General features: G+C 40.3%; 1 protein-coding gene across 2 annotated transcripts in view; it reads right to left on the reverse strand.

The window, feature by feature from the left end:
* smc5 (structural maintenance of chromosomes 5) overlaps positions 1–19,506 on the reverse strand; it is a 57,456-nt gene that overhangs the window by 12,632 nt on the left and 25,318 nt on the right. For both annotated transcript variants that reach the window (XM_060839627.1, XM_060839618.1), the window contains exons 14-20: positions 17,114–17,287; positions 12,697–12,866; positions 9,936–10,059; positions 6,232–6,354; positions 5,074–5,202; positions 3,973–4,068; positions 19–123 (exon numbers count right to left, since the gene is read on the reverse strand). In XM_060839627.1, coding sequence (XP_060695610.1) covers positions 19–123; positions 3,973–4,068; positions 5,074–5,202; positions 6,232–6,354; positions 9,936–10,059; positions 12,697–12,866; positions 17,114–17,287 — 921 coding nt within the window. The remainder of the gene's footprint in view (positions 1–18; positions 124–3,972; positions 4,069–5,073; positions 5,203–6,231; positions 6,355–9,935; positions 10,060–12,696; positions 12,867–17,113; positions 17,288–19,506) is intronic.

A 19,506-nucleotide genomic window follows, 5' to 3' on the forward strand; every position in this document is an offset into this window, starting at 1 on the left:
AATTGTTTCTTCAACTACCTGTGAGATGTTCAGTTTATACTCTTCCAGTTCATTCTTTTTTCTTTTCAGCTCTTCTGATAAATTTTCTATTTCTTGTTTCCTCCTCTTGTATTCATCTATAACCTAGAAGTTATTATATTGAATATATCAGTTGAAATAAATAGCGAATCATGAAGTGGCAGATGGAGTTTAAGTAAACGTGAGGTGGAGATCCAAGATGGCGGCGACTCAGCAAGTCTGAGTTTACAGTGCTCTTCCCAAAACCTGGGTAAAGTGAGTTACTCACCCCCACCACACTTACCAAACCACCCAAAAAAATTTTCTAACCTTAATTAGCTGCTTACTATTATATTTAAGCAGTTTAATATTAAGTGGATAATGAGTAAACCAAAGGGATCCCGCAGCTCTCAGAAAACAAAGACCCCTCTCCCACCCTCCTCTCCTCCGGCTGCAGCTGATGTAAAAACAGGCCTTGAAGAGATGATTGCCAGATTGGAAACGACACTCGTCAATTTCATTGTAGAATCCAGACAGAGATGGAATGCATTCGAAGAAAAGCTACAAAAGCACAGCCAGGCTATTGAGGAGCTGCAGGGCCGAGTGGAGGGGGCGGAGCTAAAGGCCACGACCTCCGAGGCTGCAGCACAAACAGCTGCAGAACAGGTGCGAGCTCTGGAGCAGAGAGTCCGGGCCTTTGAAATCTACATGGATGACCTGGATAATAGAAATCGGAGAAAGAATATCCGTCTTCTGGGCCTCCCTGAACAAGAAGAGAAGGGACAGTTAGTAGTATTTCTGGAGCGATGGCTGCCCCAGCTTTTAAACCTGGGGGCTGAAACTGACCGGGTACGGGTGGAGTGGGCCTACCGGGTCGCAGTACGCGGATCTGGCCCAAACCAGCGCCCACGCCCGGTCCTGTTCCGGCTGCAGAGTTATAGGGAGAGGCAGATACTCCTGGACGCCTCCAGAAAGCTTGGAAAGGATCCTAAAGCTATGATTCATGAAGGATCCAAGATTATGTTATTTCAGGACTTCTCCCCGGCTTTGGCACGAAGGAGGAAGGCGTTTGATGAGGTGAAGAAATGTCTAAGGAACTTAAATATTCAATACACCTTACGCTACCCAGCGACGTTATGCTTTAACCACGAAGGATCCGAGTATAATTTTAGATCACCAGAAGAGGCTAAGGAACTTTTAGACTCGTTTAAATAAATCGTAAGAGACAATTTATGTTGGCTTGCCTCTTCCACACTCCGTGGGGAGAAATGGATACTTTACTCTACTTTACTTTTCCTTCTGGGAGCAGGGTTGTCTTCCCTTGCTATTTTATGTTATTATACTTAACTGTAATTTGTTGAAGTTGTAATTTTATAGTTATGTGTGTTTGTACGTGGCATTGATGCTATCAGATATACTCAGGTATGGGTGGGGAGGGGTGGGGGTGGGGCGCTCACTGTTAACTCTAGCTCGGTATTATATCTAAATCCTATTAAGGAGCGCCTGGGTCAAGGGTGGGACACTGTTTGGGAGAGGATATGGTGGACCTTTAGAAAGGAAGTAAGGCCCCCTGAGAACAAGGGGGAGGATCTCCATTCAAACATGTTTTATTTTTTTTGTTCTTATTGTTTGGAAATAGTTTCCTTTTTATTATACTGTTATGAGTGTATTAGAGAACATTTTCTCTTGTTTGAAGGATGTAAGTGACTCAACTATACACTCTGGATAATTGTGGATTAGATTAGTAGTTAACTGAGTTTCATTGTTTTTCTTTCTTCTTTAGTATCATTCCTTTGAATTTTGATGATTATATATTTAAGATCTATTTTTATATTAATGTTTGTGCTTGAAAGTTCTGTTTATTTTTGTAAATCTGTCAAAATATTAAATTTCTAATAAAAATATCTTTAAAAAAAAAGTAAACGTGAGGTGCTGCATTTTGGGAAAGGAAATCTTAGCAGGACTTACACACTTAATGGTAAGGTCCTAGGGAGTGTTGCTGAACAAAGAAACCTTGGAGTGCAGGTTCATAGCTCCTTGAAACGGAATTGTAGGAAGACAGGATAGTGAAGGCAACGTTTGGTATGCTTTCCTTTATTGGTCAGAGTATTGAGTACTGGAGTTGGGAGGTCATGTTGTGGCTGTACAGAACATTGGTTAGGCTGCTGTTGGAATATTGCGTGCAATTCTGGTATCCTTCCTATCAGAAAGATGTTGTAAAACTTGAAAGGGTTCAGAAAAGATTTAGGAGGATGTTGCCAGGGTTGGAGGATCTGAGCTTCAGGGAGAGGCTGAAGAGTCTGGGGCTGTTTTCCCTGGAGTGTCGGAGGCTGACGGACGACCTTGTAGAGATTTATAAAATCATGAGGGGCATGAATAGGATAAATAGACAAAGTACTTTCCCTGGGGTGGGGGAGTCCAGAACTAGGTTTAGGATGAGAGGGGAAAGATATAAAAAGAGACCTAAGGGGCAACTTCTTCCAGGCAGAGGGTGGTAGGTGTGTGGAATGAGCTGCCAGAGGAAGTGGAGGAGGCTGGTACAATTACAACATTTAAAAGGCATTTGAATGGGTATATGAATAGGAAGGGTTTGGAGGGATATAGGCCAGCTGGCAGGTGGGACTAGATTGGGTTGGGATATTTGGTCAGCATGGATGGGTTGGACCGAAGGGTCTGTTTCTGTGCTGTACATCTCTATAACTCAATATGTTACTATTATGGCAGTTCAGGACATCGGTGTTCATCTTGGATTTGCAGACAACCTTAGCAAATGTTTCTAATTAAGTTACCACATAGCACAATTCTCAGCTATTGTGAAAGGAAATTTATACAGCTAGCAATAATAGTTCCCTTTGGATAGTCTAAATGTAATAATGATGCACTTATCTGAATTAAATATTTCTAACTGGACTCAATTTCTAAGTAAATGTTTTGACCAATACCTGAAACAGATAATCTTACTGATGTGATTGAAGTTTGTGGAACGTGGTGTACAAATTCATCTATAAACATGACCGCAAGCTTCCAGTTTTCTGCTTCATCACACCAGTGTACCCATGCCAACTTTTTTGTCATGGGCCTGCTGCAATGTTCCAGTGAGCCTCAGCACAAGCTCAAATAACAACATCTAATTTCCCATTTGTGGACTCTGGCCTCTCAGACTCAACAGAGTTCAATAACTTAAAAGCACAGTTCTGTCCTTTTTTAAAAGCACATTCCGATACCCAGAACTGCCATGACATGAATTACTTTTAACATCGGGAATCCATTCACATGGTCAGGCATATTAGCACAGCCTACCCATTCTCTTCTACTCTCAGGTCTCATTAGGACTTATCCAGCTTCTCTTCTGTCTTGGCCTACTATCAATAATCACCTCATTTGTTTACCCCTTTCGTATCTCTCACCCCCACTCTGGGCTCCCTCACCACCTATCTGCTCACCTCTTGCCCCCACACCCAACCTCATCTTCAGCATAAATACTACTTTTTCCTCTCAGCTATCAGTTCTAACGAAGCATCACTGGACTCGAAACATTAACTTTGCTTTCTCTGCACAAATGTTGCCAGACCCACTTGGTTTTACCAGCAAATTGTGATTTTGTTTCACATCTCCAGCATCTGTAGTTCTTTTGTTCTTTTTTGCACAAGTTACTTGCTGTGTTGTTCTCCATTTCAACAGTGACTACACTTGCGAAGTATTTAATGGTCTGTAAGCATTTCATGATATTCTAAGGCACGGAAAGGTGCTATATTAATGTAGTTTATTTTTGCAGAAACACCTGTATCTTAAATTATGATGGAAATCTATCTTTCCCCCATTAATGCACATATAGGAGTACCAATATGACTACTTCAATTGAAATTTAGAAAAATCACAAAAGGGATACAGGATTAATGCTCTCAACATAAATGAATGCATTTACTTCTCAAAGCATCTGATCAGTTTCCGCTGAAAAAAGTAAGTCACTCTTACTGAAGAGTTCAAGCCAGTGAAACAGGACGCTCTTGATCTTTCTTCATTAAGTGAAGCATCTATTTCGTCCAGTGAATTTGGAAGACTTTGAAATGCCTACAACAGAGAGAAGGTAGTCACACTTACAGATCACCGAAGATTGAAATGGCTCACTCTAACTTCATGACAAGTTAAACATACATACCAATGTTCAATAATAGATTAAGCAGTCAGTTACAATGAGGTTTGATGAGTTTATTTGCAAAACAGCATTCTTCAATAACAGCCTTTAGAACTATTCACGGCAAAAGCAATGGGATTAGAGATTAACTACAGCCACCCTGTGTTTATAGTGGAAAGCAACAGTGAAATGATGAATCACAATGTTGAATTCACTCTGGTCAAAGGAGCCACATAGATCTTCCAATACTCTGTCTCTCTGTCCAACCCCATCCCTACTCTTTCAGAAAGCACATTCACTTTTGTGTATTCAATAATAAATGTGACTATGTATAATAAGATCCAATAATTTCCATTTCATGTGTACAATAGTGATTACTTTCAAGATTAAAAACTACATTGGCAATTCACAGTTGCATTCCAGTTTGTTTATTTATCCTGAAGCAAGATTCCAATATCCCAGAGTAATATTCTTCCAGAACATTAGTATGTGCACAACTGCCATTTAAAATTTGTCGTCACCACCCACAATTTCAATATTAAAGCAACACCTATATGAGTTTTCAAAGTAAATGACTATTCCTAATTTTTTTTACCCCTGCAATCGCACTTTTGCAATCAAAGAAATTACTATATCTTTATCAACAGAATAATTAAAGACAATTACTACTTTAATTATTCACACATGGTGAACTGAATACGCTGGAAGCCAGCAGATTTGCACCTGATTTAGTTTGGCACGAGGTTAAGCCATTATCCCACTTAGTGGAAACAATTAGTTGCACTTTATATTCATCTATATTTCAGCATGCAATTCTTGAACTCCCATTAACAGGCATGCACCACATAACACATCATGACAGGCTGAGGCCTACAAACACTTCAGGTAGATAAGTGGTACAGCCACAACTTGCTATAGTTCAGCACTTCATCTTTACTTACTGTCATCAGCTCCGAAGGGATGTCACTTTCATTAGGATCCAGGTCGCAGGTCTCTCTGGCTGCCTTCATGCGCTCTTTACACATATTTAGAAGTCGTCGCTTTTTCTCATCCAACTCTGCATACTGTTGCTGTGATTCAGAAAGATTTCATCAGAGTAAAGCAGCCATTTATAAAGTTACATGGGCAGCAATTATTCAGTCAAGGAATCCTCTGTTGTTCCCTCAGTTTTAGATCATATTTGCCAATAAAACACTAGAGACTACAAAAGTATTTGCATGATCCATTCATTCGTGAGCCCTTTAAATCAAATACCTTAACACACATAAATCACATTTTTTTAAATAGGCGACATTATCAATTCATTTCCCCATTAATTCACAGCATATAATTTTCCTGAAAATGCAAAACTCGTTTTGCTACTTAATTTCACTATAAGGGAAAATAAAATTCAAAAATCTTGAATTACAGCTATTTATACAAAGAGGCACATGAATCTCAAATTAAGCTTAAATGATTGGCATAAAAGCTTTTGTACACACTAGGTTTACTAACTGTATTTTTACAATCAGTTATTCTTTAATTAACAATAACCTATATAATAACATGCATAGTTCACACAGTGTGAACAAGTTGGGGTTGAGAAACTGAGCAGCCATGATTGGATGGCAGAGCAGACTCTATGGGCTGAATGGCCAAATTTCTGGTCCTATGTCTTATGGTCTGAGTTAAATCCGAATAAGTGAATTTAACTTCCTTACACTACCCTCAAAGCCAACATCTGAAAAACCGAGCGTATTGTCAGGCATTTTTGCTTGAATGGAGGATTAATGAATTGGAATGGAGTCAAACAGCAAGTAGAGTACATTTCTGGTTATGAACTTGCAATATTGAACTTATTTTTAATTAGGGAAAGCATTGAGGCGACACGAGGCTTGAGTGGCACATACCAACCAGTTGAGCTGAACGGTTTGCTTCCATGCTGTAATTTTATGGTCGAGTGTGCTGCTGGAAAAGCACAGCAGGTCAGGCAGCATCCGAGGAACAGGAGAATCGACGTTTCGGGCATAAGCTCGTCATCAGGACTTGCTGTGTTTTTCCAGCATCTGCAGTCCTTTCTTTTTCCCTATAACTTAATGGAACAGAATTCAAAATGGTACCTGTTTCATTTTTTGTTCCACAGCTGATTCTTTTAGTTCGGTCTCCAGCCGGTTCTTCTGATAAGTCAATGATGTGTTTTCAAGAACAAAGCCAACTTTCTCCATGTTCAGTGTGAGGCATGTCTGGAAAGAAAATGCTGCAACTTTAATATTGGAAAACAAAGATCTCCATTCTTGGAAAGTCCAAAATTCCCACCAATCTTACAGAGGTGGGAACTTGGCAAAATAAACACATTCTCAAATGGATAATAGGTTTGAAATTCAACATCACACGATAAACTGTGAAGCAAGGGTACATGATTTCAGCACAAATGTGATATGTTAGGTGTGGATGTGTAACACTGGCTTTTGGATAAATACAATGCATGGACAGTTTGCGCATTGGTTATCCAGCTGGTAAAGAGTCTTAGACAAGAGGAGGAGGAGGAGGAGGAGGAGGAGGAGGAGGAGGAGGAGGAGGAAGTAAACTTTAAAATAAGAACAAAAAAAACCCAAGCATTAAAGTATGTATGTATGAGGGCTTTATAAAGAGAGGTACAGATTGCAAGACACAGAAAGTTATGTTAAATCTTTAAAAAATACTTTTTATTTATCCATGGGATGTGGGCATCATTGGGAAGGCTAGCATTTATTGCCTATTTCTGACTAGCTACGTGAGGGTGACATGCTACCATTTTGAATCAGTACAGCCCTGGATGGTGTTGAGCTTTTCAAATGCTCTTGCAGCTTTAATAGGGAAATAATAAATACTCCAAAAAAACTTCTGACTTGTGTCTAATAGGTTGCAGACAAGCTTTGGGAAGTCAGGGCCTGCCTTTGTTGCCACAGTAATATGTGAAAACTCTGGTCAAGTGACCTTCAGGATGTTAATAATGGGGGATTCAATGATGGCAAACCCTCTGAATATCAAGGAGAGCTGATTACATCCTCTCTCGAATTTTAGGTCTGTGCATAATTGTGAGTACCACCTTGTAGAAAGGACGTGAAGGCTTTGGAACGGGTGGGTACAGATAAGATTCACCCGAATGATTGCAGAGTCAAGGGACAATAATGTTTTGACCAATACCTGAAACAGATAATCTTACTGATGTGATTGAAGTTTGTGGAACCTGGTGTACAAATTCATCTATAAACATGACCGCAAGCTTCCAGTTTTCTGCTTCATCACACCAGTGTACCCATGCCAACTTTTTTGTCACAGGCCAGCTGCAATGTTCCAGTGAGCCTCAGCACAAGCTCAAATAACAACATTATAACAATTATGAGGATAGACCAGAGTAACTGGGGCTGTTTTCCTTAGACCAGAGGGAATAAAAGGAGATTTGATAGTGGTGTTTAAAACTATTAATAGTATAGATAAAGCACATACAGGCAGCCTAATTCCAGTAGTTGAAGGCTCAAAATTCAGAGGGATACAAATTTAAGGAGACTGACAAACAACCAAAAGAAGCCAATGAGGAAAACTTCCTTCTTAAAGACGTGTTTGTGGTTTGGAATGCACGGCCCGAAAGGGACGGTGGAAACAGGGTCAATATTAATTTACAAAAGGAAACTGGATAAATACTTAAAAAAACAACTGCAGGGATATGAGGACACTGCAGAGAAGTGGATGATTCTTTTAAAAGGGCCAACACAGCCTCAAAGGGCTGAATGAATTGGAAAGTGCCGATTTACAATGGAATTTGGGTATCCTTGCCACTGAAAGCTGATATACAGGTGCAGCCAACTACTAGGAAGGCTAATGTAATATTAGTCTTTACTGATAATTCTGTCCAACATGAGGAGGATTTTACTTAGAGTCATAGAGACATACAGTATGGAAACAGACCCTTCGGTCCAACCCGTCCATGCTGACCAGATATCCCAATCCAAGCTAGCCCTACCTACCAGCACCCAGCCCATAACCCTCCAAACCCTTCCTATTCATATACCCATCCAAATGCCTCTTAAAATATCGCAATTGTACTAGCCTCCACCACTTCCTCTGGCAGCTCATTCCATACACATACCACCCTCTGTGTGAAAACGTTGCCCCGTAAGCCTCTTTTATATCCTTCCCCTCTCACCTTAAAACTATGCCCTCTAGTTCTGGACTCCCCAACCCCAGGGAAAAGACTTTGTCTATTTACCCTATCCATGCCCCTCATAATTTTGTAAACCTCCATAAGGTCACCAGTCAGCCTCCGACGCTCCAGGGAAAACAGCCCCAGCCTATTCAGCCTCTCTCTATAGCTCAAACCCTCCAACCCTGGCAACATCCTTGTAAATCTTTTCTGAACCCTTTCAAGTTTCACAACATCTTTCTGATAGAAGGAGACCAGAATTGCACGCAATATTCCAATAGTGGCCTAACCAATGTCCTGTACAGCCACAAAATGACCTCCCAACTCCTGCACTCATATCCTAAACTATAAGGGAAAGCATACCAAATGCTGCCTTCATTATCCTATCTACCTGCAACTCCACTTTCAAGGAACAATGAACCTGCACTCCAAGGTCTCTTTGTTCAGCAACACTCCCTTGGACCTTACCATTAAGTGTATAAGTCCTGCTAAGATTTGCTTTCCTAAAATGCAGCACCTCGCATTTATCTGAATTAAACTCCATCTGCCACTTCTCAGCCCATTGGCCCATCTGATCCAGATCCTATTGTAATTGGAGGTAACCCTCTTCGCTGTCCACTACACCTCCAATTTTGGCGTCATCTGCAAACTTACTAACTGTACCTCTTATGCTAGCATCCAAATCATTTATGTAAATGACAAAAGTAGAGGATCCAATTGCTCAGAAGGTTGTGAACATTTGGAATTCTCTGCCACAGAAGGCTGTGTAAGGTCAATCTTTTGAGTATGCTCGAGTAATAATTGATAGACCTTTAATTACCAAAGTAGAACGGAGTTATGAGAAAGAGTAAGAGATATTGCAGTGTTCAATCAGCCATGATCAATGAGAAATGCCAGGTCAGGCTGAACAGGATGAATGCCTACTCCAGTTCTTATATTCCGAATTGGTCTCTTTCTGAACTATACAGTTGGTTGGTCTTATAAATTTACTTTTCAAATATTCCAACCCCACCAACCAACTTGAATCGATACACATTACCTCAACACATGAATGCACTCTCATCACTCCTACTTGTCTTTGAGCTCTCAGATTTAACGGAACTGTAAAGGAACATTCATCTTATCAGAAAACCTTAAAACAGAAGAGTGTGGAGAGGTTTAGGGGGCAATTTAAAGGTTTAGGCAACTAAAGATGGAGTGCTGAAAATCTAAAATTACAAGAGGCTAAAATTGGAGAGGGACAGAGATCTCAGGTTTTTGGACTAGAGGTGGTTAAAGAAATATGGAGTGACGAGGGGGGCAATGGAATGATTAGAAAACAATAAAGAGAACTTTAAGATCGAGGCACAGCACTTACATGTATATCCCAAGCTAATGTGCATATAAAAATGCTTCTGCATACACTGAATTTCTTTAGGGTCTTGAATAATTTTCATTTAAGCAATACGGATTTGCATTTACTTATACAGCTAAATATTTTTGTCAAGACAGTGATTCTGTTATTTCCAGAATAAAAACAATTACACAAAAAAAATAAATTCCAGCATATTTTGCTAAAGGGAACTTAGTCAACTGAATCAAGGAGTAATGGAGTTAACAGATTTTTATGGAGATAATGAGATAAATTGTTGTAACACTTACCCTAATAAGCTGTGTTAATTCAGTGACTAATTTGGCCTTTTGATTTTGGATCGCCTTCACTTTAGCATTAGCTTTTTGTTCTTCCTCTTCAATGTTGATAGCATCCATCTCCATCTGCTTCAGACTGAGAACAAGTTGTTAAATAAGGGGAGAACGGCAGCTTCTCTGATCATTCAAGCATTTCCAGCACCTATCTTCGAATGAAGACCATCCTCATCTGTTTTGCTTTCTGTTACAAAGTAGTTATAATCGAAAAGTGTGGTAGGTCAGGCAGCATCTGAGGTGGGGGGGGGGGAAAGAAAGATAAGGACCAGGGTGGCTTCTATCCTTGTTGCTGTTGGAGGGATGGGGTTTGAGGGCGGAGGTGTAGGAAGTGGAGGAGATGTGCTTGAGGAGGGCATTGTTGACCTGGATCTAATGCAGTAGCTGTGTGAGTCGATGGATTTTAAATAGATGCCCATGTTTAATTGATCGCCGGAATAGAGACAGAGGTCTAGGAAGGGGATGGAGGTGTCGGAGCTGATCCACATTAACTTGAGGTCAGGGTGGATGGTGTTGGCGAAATTGATGAATATTAAATCTCCTCATGGGAGCACAAGGTAGAGCCGAGTCATCAATGTAGCGAAGGAAAAGGTGGGGGATGGTACCTCCAAAGAGGCAAGCATAGCTGGGACCCATGCAGATGATCACAGCTACTCCTCTGGTCTGTAGGAAGTGGGAATAATTATAGAATAGTCATGCACTAAGCAGAGATGACTAAAATAACAATTTGTAACCCACCGTGATTAAAGTTGCTGACCAACAGTCTCCTATCCCAATGACATTCATTGCTAATCTCCTTCAGACTTGACAAGTTATTAGAAAATTAAAAGTTCGTGCAGAAGTATTAAACAAAGTTTAGAATATGTTTTAATTCGTATATCATCACTGCCTCAGTTATCCTTAAATCCAAGGTGCAACAGTCCTCTTTCCAAAGGTCCAAAAGATAATGAAGCTGAACCTAGACTTGACTCACTAATTCAACAGAATAAAATTTCAGCTGTAAGGTAGTTCCCAGCACATCACCAATCTGCAGAATGCAAGAAGAGCAAACAATATTTGGCTAATGAAGCCAGCAAAAACAATATGGTAAATAAAATAGAAAAAGTGGGCTCACCAGCACTTTCTCAAGAGCAATAAAGGCTGAGCTAGCCAGCAATACCCATCCCCCATGAACAAATTTTAAAAAACTCCGTGCCACAGTTTATATTATTCAAGATTTATTTTGAAGTATGTTGCACAACTGAAAGTTTACTTTGCACAATGTTTGGAAAATCTGAGATAGGTCCACCAGTCAGCCTCCGACGCTCCAGGGAAAACAGCCCCAGCATGTTCAGCCTCTCCCTATAGCTCAAATCCTGGCAACATCCTTGTAAATCTTTTCTGAACCCTTTCACGTTTCACAACATCTTTCCGATAGAAGGAGACTAGATTGCACGCAATATTCCAATAGAGGCAGTCTCACATCAGAGATTAACAGACCAAAATGATAAAAATAGCAATATCACCTACCCAATGTGACAAATAAATATAAAACAGAATTTACATGATCACAATGAAAATAGACTCCAGAATTTTAACATTTTTTTTAAAATTTGAAATTACAGCAATCACATAATTGCATTAATGTCAGCAATTCTATGATATAATAAAGAAATATTCGCAATAATTTTAAGCAGCCAAGTGGACTGTGAAATTCAGGAATATTCAATGCTAACCTGTCTAATCCTGATACAAAAACTATTCTCTCGAAATGGGATACATTATTCTGCGTGTGAAAAGTGAAAGAACACTTCTCACTAAATTGCTCAATAAAATGTTACTGCATGATCTTTACTCACAAAAAAACATACAAATCCCACATTGTACAAGCTTATGTTGCCCTGCCACTAATCTGTAATTAAATCACACCATGGTAATAAAATTTTATTCTCATAGGCAAGGCCACCATAAACATCTGTCTACATAAATCAATTTGCTCAAACATACGGATTAGAAGTAGGTCATTTGGTCCCTTGAGCCTGCTCCGTTATTCAGTAAGATTACAGCTGATCTGTTTCATATTCAACATTTCCAACTACCATTAATAACTTGTGATTCTCCTCCCTATCAAGAATCTAACTACCTTTACCTTAAAAATATTCAATGACATTCCCTCCACCGTCTTCTCAGGCAGTATGTTCCAAAGTCACTCAATGCTGAGAGAAAAAATTCTCATCTCTTTCCTAAAAGGGGTCACCCTAACTTTTAGGCAATTCCTCCAGTTATAGACTGACCCACAAGAGGAAATATCCTTTCATGTTCATCTTATTAAGTCAGCCATTCAGGATCATATGAACTTTAATCAAGCTGCCTGTTGCTTTTCTAAATGCCATGGAAATAAGCCTGCCCATCTAACCAATTCTTGTAAGGCAACCTAGTCCTCTGGGTATCAATTTACTGAACCTCCTTTGAACGGTCTTTGAACAGCACATTTACTAGCTTCTTAAATAAGGAGGTCAAAACAGTACTTGAAATGTGGTTTCACCAATTTCCTGTGTAAATGAACTTGGCAGCTCATAATAGAAAGCAGTTTTCTTTAAATATTTCAAGCAGTGTACAATCTCCATCTTCTTTGTATCAAATATGAATGGATATCATTAATATCTTGAGTACACAGAGATGAGTGGGTGGATATAGGTTAAGCAAATGTTCTGCAAATAGTATAATGCAGAGCCCATACCTATCATTTTTTGTGCTAATCTTTTGTTCCAATTGCCTTCGCCTGCTCTTCATCTCCAATAGTTCTTTCTTCTTTGTTCTCAGTTCATTATCTTTGCGCTCGAGAAGTCTCTGTTTCTCAGAAAATTCAGTAATGCGTGATTCTACTGCATTCAAATTGGAGGTTATGTCCTGTGGATGAAACAGAAGAGGGAGTCATCATACTCTGCAGTTTTATGTAAGCAACCACCATTGATTCCTCACTCTGACTGTATTCAACCTTCTCATTCAAATTAAAAGGCAAGTATCCAACTGGAGGAAAAAAAATGCCTGTACTATTAGAGGCTGGCTTTTTTGCAGTTACCCTCACCACATAACTGGTTCACAAAATACAAGGTCTTCAGTAAATTATATTCAAGATAAAGGATGAGGAAAAGCTTTAAGTGATCACACATACATGGTCAATAATTATTTGGTCAATAACTAAAACACAATGTTGGAGAAACTCAGCAGATCTGGCACTCTGTGGAGACAGAAATAGAGCAAATGTTTCAAATCCGATGTGACACTTCAGTTCTGAAGTCACAACAGTCTCAACATGCTAATTTTGTTTTTCTCTCTCTAAAGTTGGAGAGAGACTTGCCGAGTTTCTCCAGCATTCTCTACTTGTTTCAGATTTCCAGCAAATGCTGTATTTTGCTTTTATTTGGCCAGTAAAATGGATTGAAATCTGAGCCTTTGGGTGTGACACGATGCCACCTTTGCCCCATCACACAAAATATTTCAGGATTGATTGTTTTTACGGATTGTCTCAGATTATGAACTCAAACAACTGAATTCACCAGTGTAACCATCCTCATAATTAATATTAACAAAAAGAGCTAAAGATTTTGGAGGACACCATGTTGTACAAAATCTAGTTAGATAACACAGATATAATTAAAATTGTCATTTCTTGGCACCCAAATTTTGGATGCAAGTTTGCTCGCTGACTGGAAGGTTTGTTTTCAGACGTTTCGTCAGCATACTAGATAGCATCATCAGTGAGCTCCTGGTGAGCTTTCTATTTGTGTTTAGGTTTCCTTGGGTTGGTGATGTCATTTCCTGTTCTTTTTCTCAGAGGGTGGTAAACGGGGTTTAAGTCAATGTGTTTGTTGATAAGAGTTCCGGTTAGAATGCCACACTTCTAAGAATTCTCGTACGTATCTCTGCTTGGCTTGCCTTAGGATGGATCTGTTGTCCCAGTTGAAGTGGTGTTCTTCCTCACCTGTATGTAAGGATACTAGGGAGAGTGGGTCATGGGTTTTTGTGGCCACTTGGTGTTCATGTATCCTGGTGGCTAGTTTTTGCCTGTTTGTTCAATGTAGTGTTTGTTACAGTTCTTGTAAGGTACCTGCTAAATGATTAGAGTTTTGCTTGTTTTCTGTATAGGGTCATTCAAGTTCATTAGTTGCTATTTTAGTGTATTGGTGGGTTTGTGGGCTACCATAATGCCAAGAGGTCAGAGTTGTCTGGCAGTCATTTCTGAGATGTCTTTGACGTAGGGAAGAGTGGCTTGGGTTTGTGGGCACATTTTGTCTGCTTGTTTGGGTTTGTTGCTGAGGGATCAGCTGACTGTGTTCATCATGAGACAAGCTAAAATAAGACAGGCATGATCACCTTATGATTGTATTTATGGACCCCCTAATAGTCAGAGGGAAATTGAGAAACAAATTTGTAAGGAGATTTCAGTTATGTGTAAGAATAATAGGGAGGTTATGGTAGGGAATTTCAACTTTCCAAACGTAGGCTGGGACTGCCATAGTGTTAAGATTTTAGATAGAGAGGAATTTATTAAGTGTGTCTAAGAAACTTTTCTGATTCAGTATGTGGATGTACCTACTACAAAAACTGACCTACCCTTGGGAAATAAGGCAGGGAAGGTGACCGAGCAGTGGGACAGCACTTTGGGGCTAGCAACCATAGTTCTATTTGTTTTAAAATAGTGATGGAAAAGGATGGACCAGATCTAACAGTTTAAATTCTAAATTGGAGGAAGGCTAATTTTGACGGTATTGGCAAGAACTTTCAAAAGCTGATTGGGTGCAGTGATCACAGATAAGGGGACAGCTGGAAAATGGGAAGCCTTCAGAAATGAGATAATGAGAGTCCAGAGACAGTATATTCCCGTTAGGGTGAAAGGAAACGCTGGTAAGTGTAGGGTATGCTGAACGACGAGAGAATGCATATGTCAGGTATAGATAGGAGAGACAGAGTAAACCCTTAGAAGAGTGTAAATGCAATAGGAGTATACTTAAGAGGAAAATCAGGAGCGATAAAACAGGACGAGATAGAGTTGGCAAATAGGATTAAGGAGAATCCAAAGAAATTTTACAAATACATTAAAGACAAAAGGGTAACTAGGGAGCGAAGAGGGCTCCTCTAAGATCAGCAAAGCAGCCTTTGTGTGGAGCCGCAGATGGGGGAGATACTAAACGAGTGTTCTGCATCAGTATTTACTGTGGAGAAGGAGGTGGAAGATATGGAATGTGGGGAAATAGGTGGTGACATCTTGAAAAATATCCAAAATTACAGAGGAGGAAGTGCTGCATGTCTTGAAACGCATAAAAGTGGATAAATCCCCAGGACCTGATCAGGTGAAAAGCTAAGGGAGTGATTGCTGGGCCCCTTGCTGAGATATTTGTATCATTGATAGTCACAGGTGAAGTGCCACAAGATTGGAGGTTGGCTAACATGGTATCATTATTTAAGAAAGGTAGTAAGGACAAGCCAGGGAACTACAGACCGGTGAACCTGATGTCGGTGGCGGGCAAGTTTAGATTAGATCAGATTACCTATAGTGTGGAAACAGGCCCTTCGGCCCAACAAGTCCGCACCGACCTTCCAAAGAGTAACCCACCCAGACCTATTTCCCTCTGACTAATGCGTCAAACTATGGGAAATTTAGCTTGGCCAATTCACCTGGTCTGCACATCTTCGGACTATGGGAGGAAACCAGAGTGCCCGGAGGAAGCCCACGCAGACACAGGGAGAACGTATAAACTCCACACACAGTCAACCGAGGCTGAAATCGAACTTGCGAACCTGTTGCTATGAGGCAGCAGTGCTAAGGGATAGGATTTACACGTATTTGGAAAGGCAAGGACTGGTTGGGGACAGTCAAAATGGCTTTGTGCATAAGAAATCACGTCTCACGAACGCAATTGGGTTTTTTGAAGTAACAAAGAGGATTGATGAAGGCAGAGCGGCGGACGTGATCTATATTGACTTCAGTAAGGCGTTCGACAAAGTTCCCCATGGGAGACTGATTAACAAGGTTAGATCTCATGGAATACAGGAAGAACTATCAATTTGGATACAGAACTGGCTCAAAGGTAGAAGACAGAGGGTGGCAGAGGGTTGTTTTTCAGACAGGAGGCCTGTGACCAGTGGAGTGCCACAAGGATCGGTGTTGGGTTCACTACTTTTCATCATTTATGTAAATGATTTTGATATGAACATAGGAGGTATAGTTAGTAAATCTGCAGATGACACCAAAACTGGAGGTGCAGTGGACAGCGAAGGAGGTTATCACAGAGTACAGCGGGATCTTGATCAGATGGGCCAATGGGCTGTGGAGTGGCAGATGGTGTTTAGTTTAAATAAATGTGAGGTGCTGCATTTTAAAAGACCAGAAAACTTAAGGTATTGTAAAAGTTCACAAGACATGAACACTTCTAGCTATTTCTGATGTGTACTGATGGATCCCATTAAGGCACAACCTCCTGAGAACATTCAGATACAATTGTCTTGCAGCAATAGCCAAAATAATGAATTTGTTAGTAGTGACTGAGTCATAGAGGTTTACGGCATGGAAACAGGACCTTCAGCCCAACTCACCCATGCCGCCTGATCTTCACAATTTAAACTAGTCCCATTTGCTTGTATTTGGTCCATATCCCTCCATCCCTGTCGTTTCCATGTACCTGACTAAATGTTTCTTAAATGATGAAATTACACTCACTTTCACCATAACCTCTGGCAGCCTGTTCCAGTCACTCACCACCCTCTTGTGTGAAAAAGGTTGCCTCTCTGGACCCTTTTGGATTTCTTCCCTCTCATCTGATTTCAGTCATGAAAATATATGATGGCTGAGCTTGCAAATCCCAAAGGGACTGAAAATTCCTCCGAGATTCACAATCCTCTGAGTGAAGATATATATTGTTCAGTCCCAAATGGCTGACTCTCGAGACTATGATTCATAGTTCCATACTCTATAGGCAGGCTAAACAGTCTTTCATGTTTAACATCCTGCCAATTTGTCAAAAGACTAACAAATGGAAGTTAAGTGGATGAACTAATCAGTATTAGGGACCTGCAATCTCTTGACCACAAAGCAGTAATTATTTTCCTCTTTTTACACGTGCACCAAAAGCTAATGTTTTGTATAAAATCTTTACCCTTGATAGATTCTCCAAGCGTCGTCTTTCATCTGCATCCACCTGTACAGTGAGAAACTTAGCATCCTTTAGCTGTGTGTTGCTTGAAATTATTTTATTTGAGTAAATTGATTTCTTTACAGTGTATCGTTCTTCTCCTGTATAGATCTGACGCAGCTGTGTTTCGCTTATTACCTACAAAAAAAACCACATTGCTTTGGTACAGACCGCTCCACTTTCACCTTGAAGATTTATACTCTATTACAGCAATGTTCTGTTTTCAACAAAGTTACAAAAATGTTGCTGAGAGTAAATTTTCATCAGTATCCTCTTCTTAAACTTTGAAAGATGTTTTAACAAAGCATGCATAAAACCTGTAAAAGGCTTACCAAAATAGTGCAATGAGAGTTGACACAATTCAAGACAATATCCCAACAGTAAATTACTTAATTACTGTAGATTTGTTCAGGTCAAAAGTCAACACATTCATTTCCTAAAATCAATTTGCTGCCAAAACTAAAAGCCATTTTCACATCTCCAATTTACTTCTTGTGAACATAGATAACCTATCTCAGTGCGATCAATCAGTATATCAGCAGATCAGTGGAATTCCAACTATCAATACATTACTGTGGAAGGTGTTTCTATTTGAGGAGAATACTAAAACCAACGTAGTGTACAAAATCCCATGCAAGGACTGCACAAAACACTACATAGGACAAACAGAAAGACAGCTAACGATCCGCATCCATGAACACTAACTAGCCACGCAACGACATGACCAGCTATCCTTAGTAGCCACACACGCAGATGACAAGCAACATGAGTTCGACTGGGACAACACTACTATTATAGGACAAGCCAAACAGAGAACAGCCAGGGAATTCCTAGAGGCATGGCACTCATCCATAGATTCAATCAATAAGCACATCGACCTGGACCCAATATACCGGCCACTGCAGCAGACAGCTGGAACTGACAACCGGAAACGGCAGATACAAATCACTATAAATGCTGGAGGAAACATCACAGAAACACTTCACAGGAGGCTCCCAAGCACTGAGGAGATCACCTAGACAGGGGACGAAACGTCTACAACACAAATTCCCAGCTCAGCGAACAGAACCACAACAACGAGCACCCGAGCTACAAATCTTCACACAAACTTTGAATACCAAAACTGGAGGGTCATAAAGACACGACAGTCAATAATAAAGCCAACAGGATATTAGAACCAACAGGTTTACACAGAGAATGGGGAGGATATGGGACTCACTAGTGCAAGGAGTTGCTGAGTTAAATTGTGAAGATGCATTTGAAAGGAAGGCAGGAAAACACAGAAAAAGAAAATATGTGCATTTATGTAGTGTCTTCCTCAACAACTAGATGTCTCAAAACACTTTACAACCAATGAGGTGCTTTTGAAGTGAAGTCCATAAAGTAAATACAGCAGCCAATTTCAGCACAGCAAGATGCCACAGGCAGCAACATGATAATAAACAAACAATTTACTTCTAGTGATGCTGATTGAGGGATAATTATCAGTTAGGATACCATGGAGAAGTTCACTGTTCCTCTCCATTATAGTGCCAGTCATCCATCTGTGACAGCGGTTTTATATCTCACAGGGGATATATGAAAACATCTTGCTTATGTTTTAGTAGTAAATGATAAATTAGATGCAGAACAAATCCTAGCGAGACTAAAAGGTCTTGTACCACATTGAGCTCCTAATGCAGACAGTACTTATTGTTATGAACACACAATAGTGGACGGCATGGTGGAACAGTGGTTGGCACTGCTGCCTCAAAGCGCCAGAGACCCGGGTTCAATTCTCGCCTCAGGCGACTGTGTGGAGTTTGCACGTTCTCCCCGTGTCTGCGTGGGTTTCCTCCGGGTGCTCTGGTTTCCTCCCACAGTCCAAAGACGTGCGGGTTAGGTGAATTGGCCATGCTAAATTGCCTGTAGTGTTAGGTAAGGGGTAAATGTAGGGGTATGGGTGGGTTACGCTTCGGGGGGTCGGTGTGGACTTGTTGGGCCAAAGGGCCTGTTTCAACATCGTAAGTAATCTAATCTAATGTTAAAAAAAAACTCAATCAAAACAATTAACATTGTCTGTGATGACTCCACTATTACCACTTACACTTCCTCTGGATCGATCAGTTGTTTCTTTACTTGTTGCATTGCCATCTCCTCTTGATTCGCATTACTGTCCTAGTCGTTGTTTATTTTCTACTACCTTCCAACCCCACAGCTCTTCCCATTTATTCTTTCCCTCCTGCTGGCTTTCATTGTCTGTTGTTGTGTAAAAGACTGTTAGGTCTCAAACTTTACCCAGTTTTAATGAAACATAATGGAATTGGAGCACTAACTCTGCAGAGACTACCAGACATACTAAGAATTTACAGCATGTT

The sequence above is a fragment of the Hemiscyllium ocellatum genome, chromosome 2 (genome assembly GCF_020745735.1).
Source record: "Hemiscyllium ocellatum isolate sHemOce1 chromosome 2, sHemOce1.pat.X.cur, whole genome shotgun sequence".
In the NCBI taxonomy this organism is placed as follows: domain Eukaryota; kingdom Metazoa; phylum Chordata; class Chondrichthyes; order Orectolobiformes; family Hemiscylliidae; genus Hemiscyllium; species Hemiscyllium ocellatum.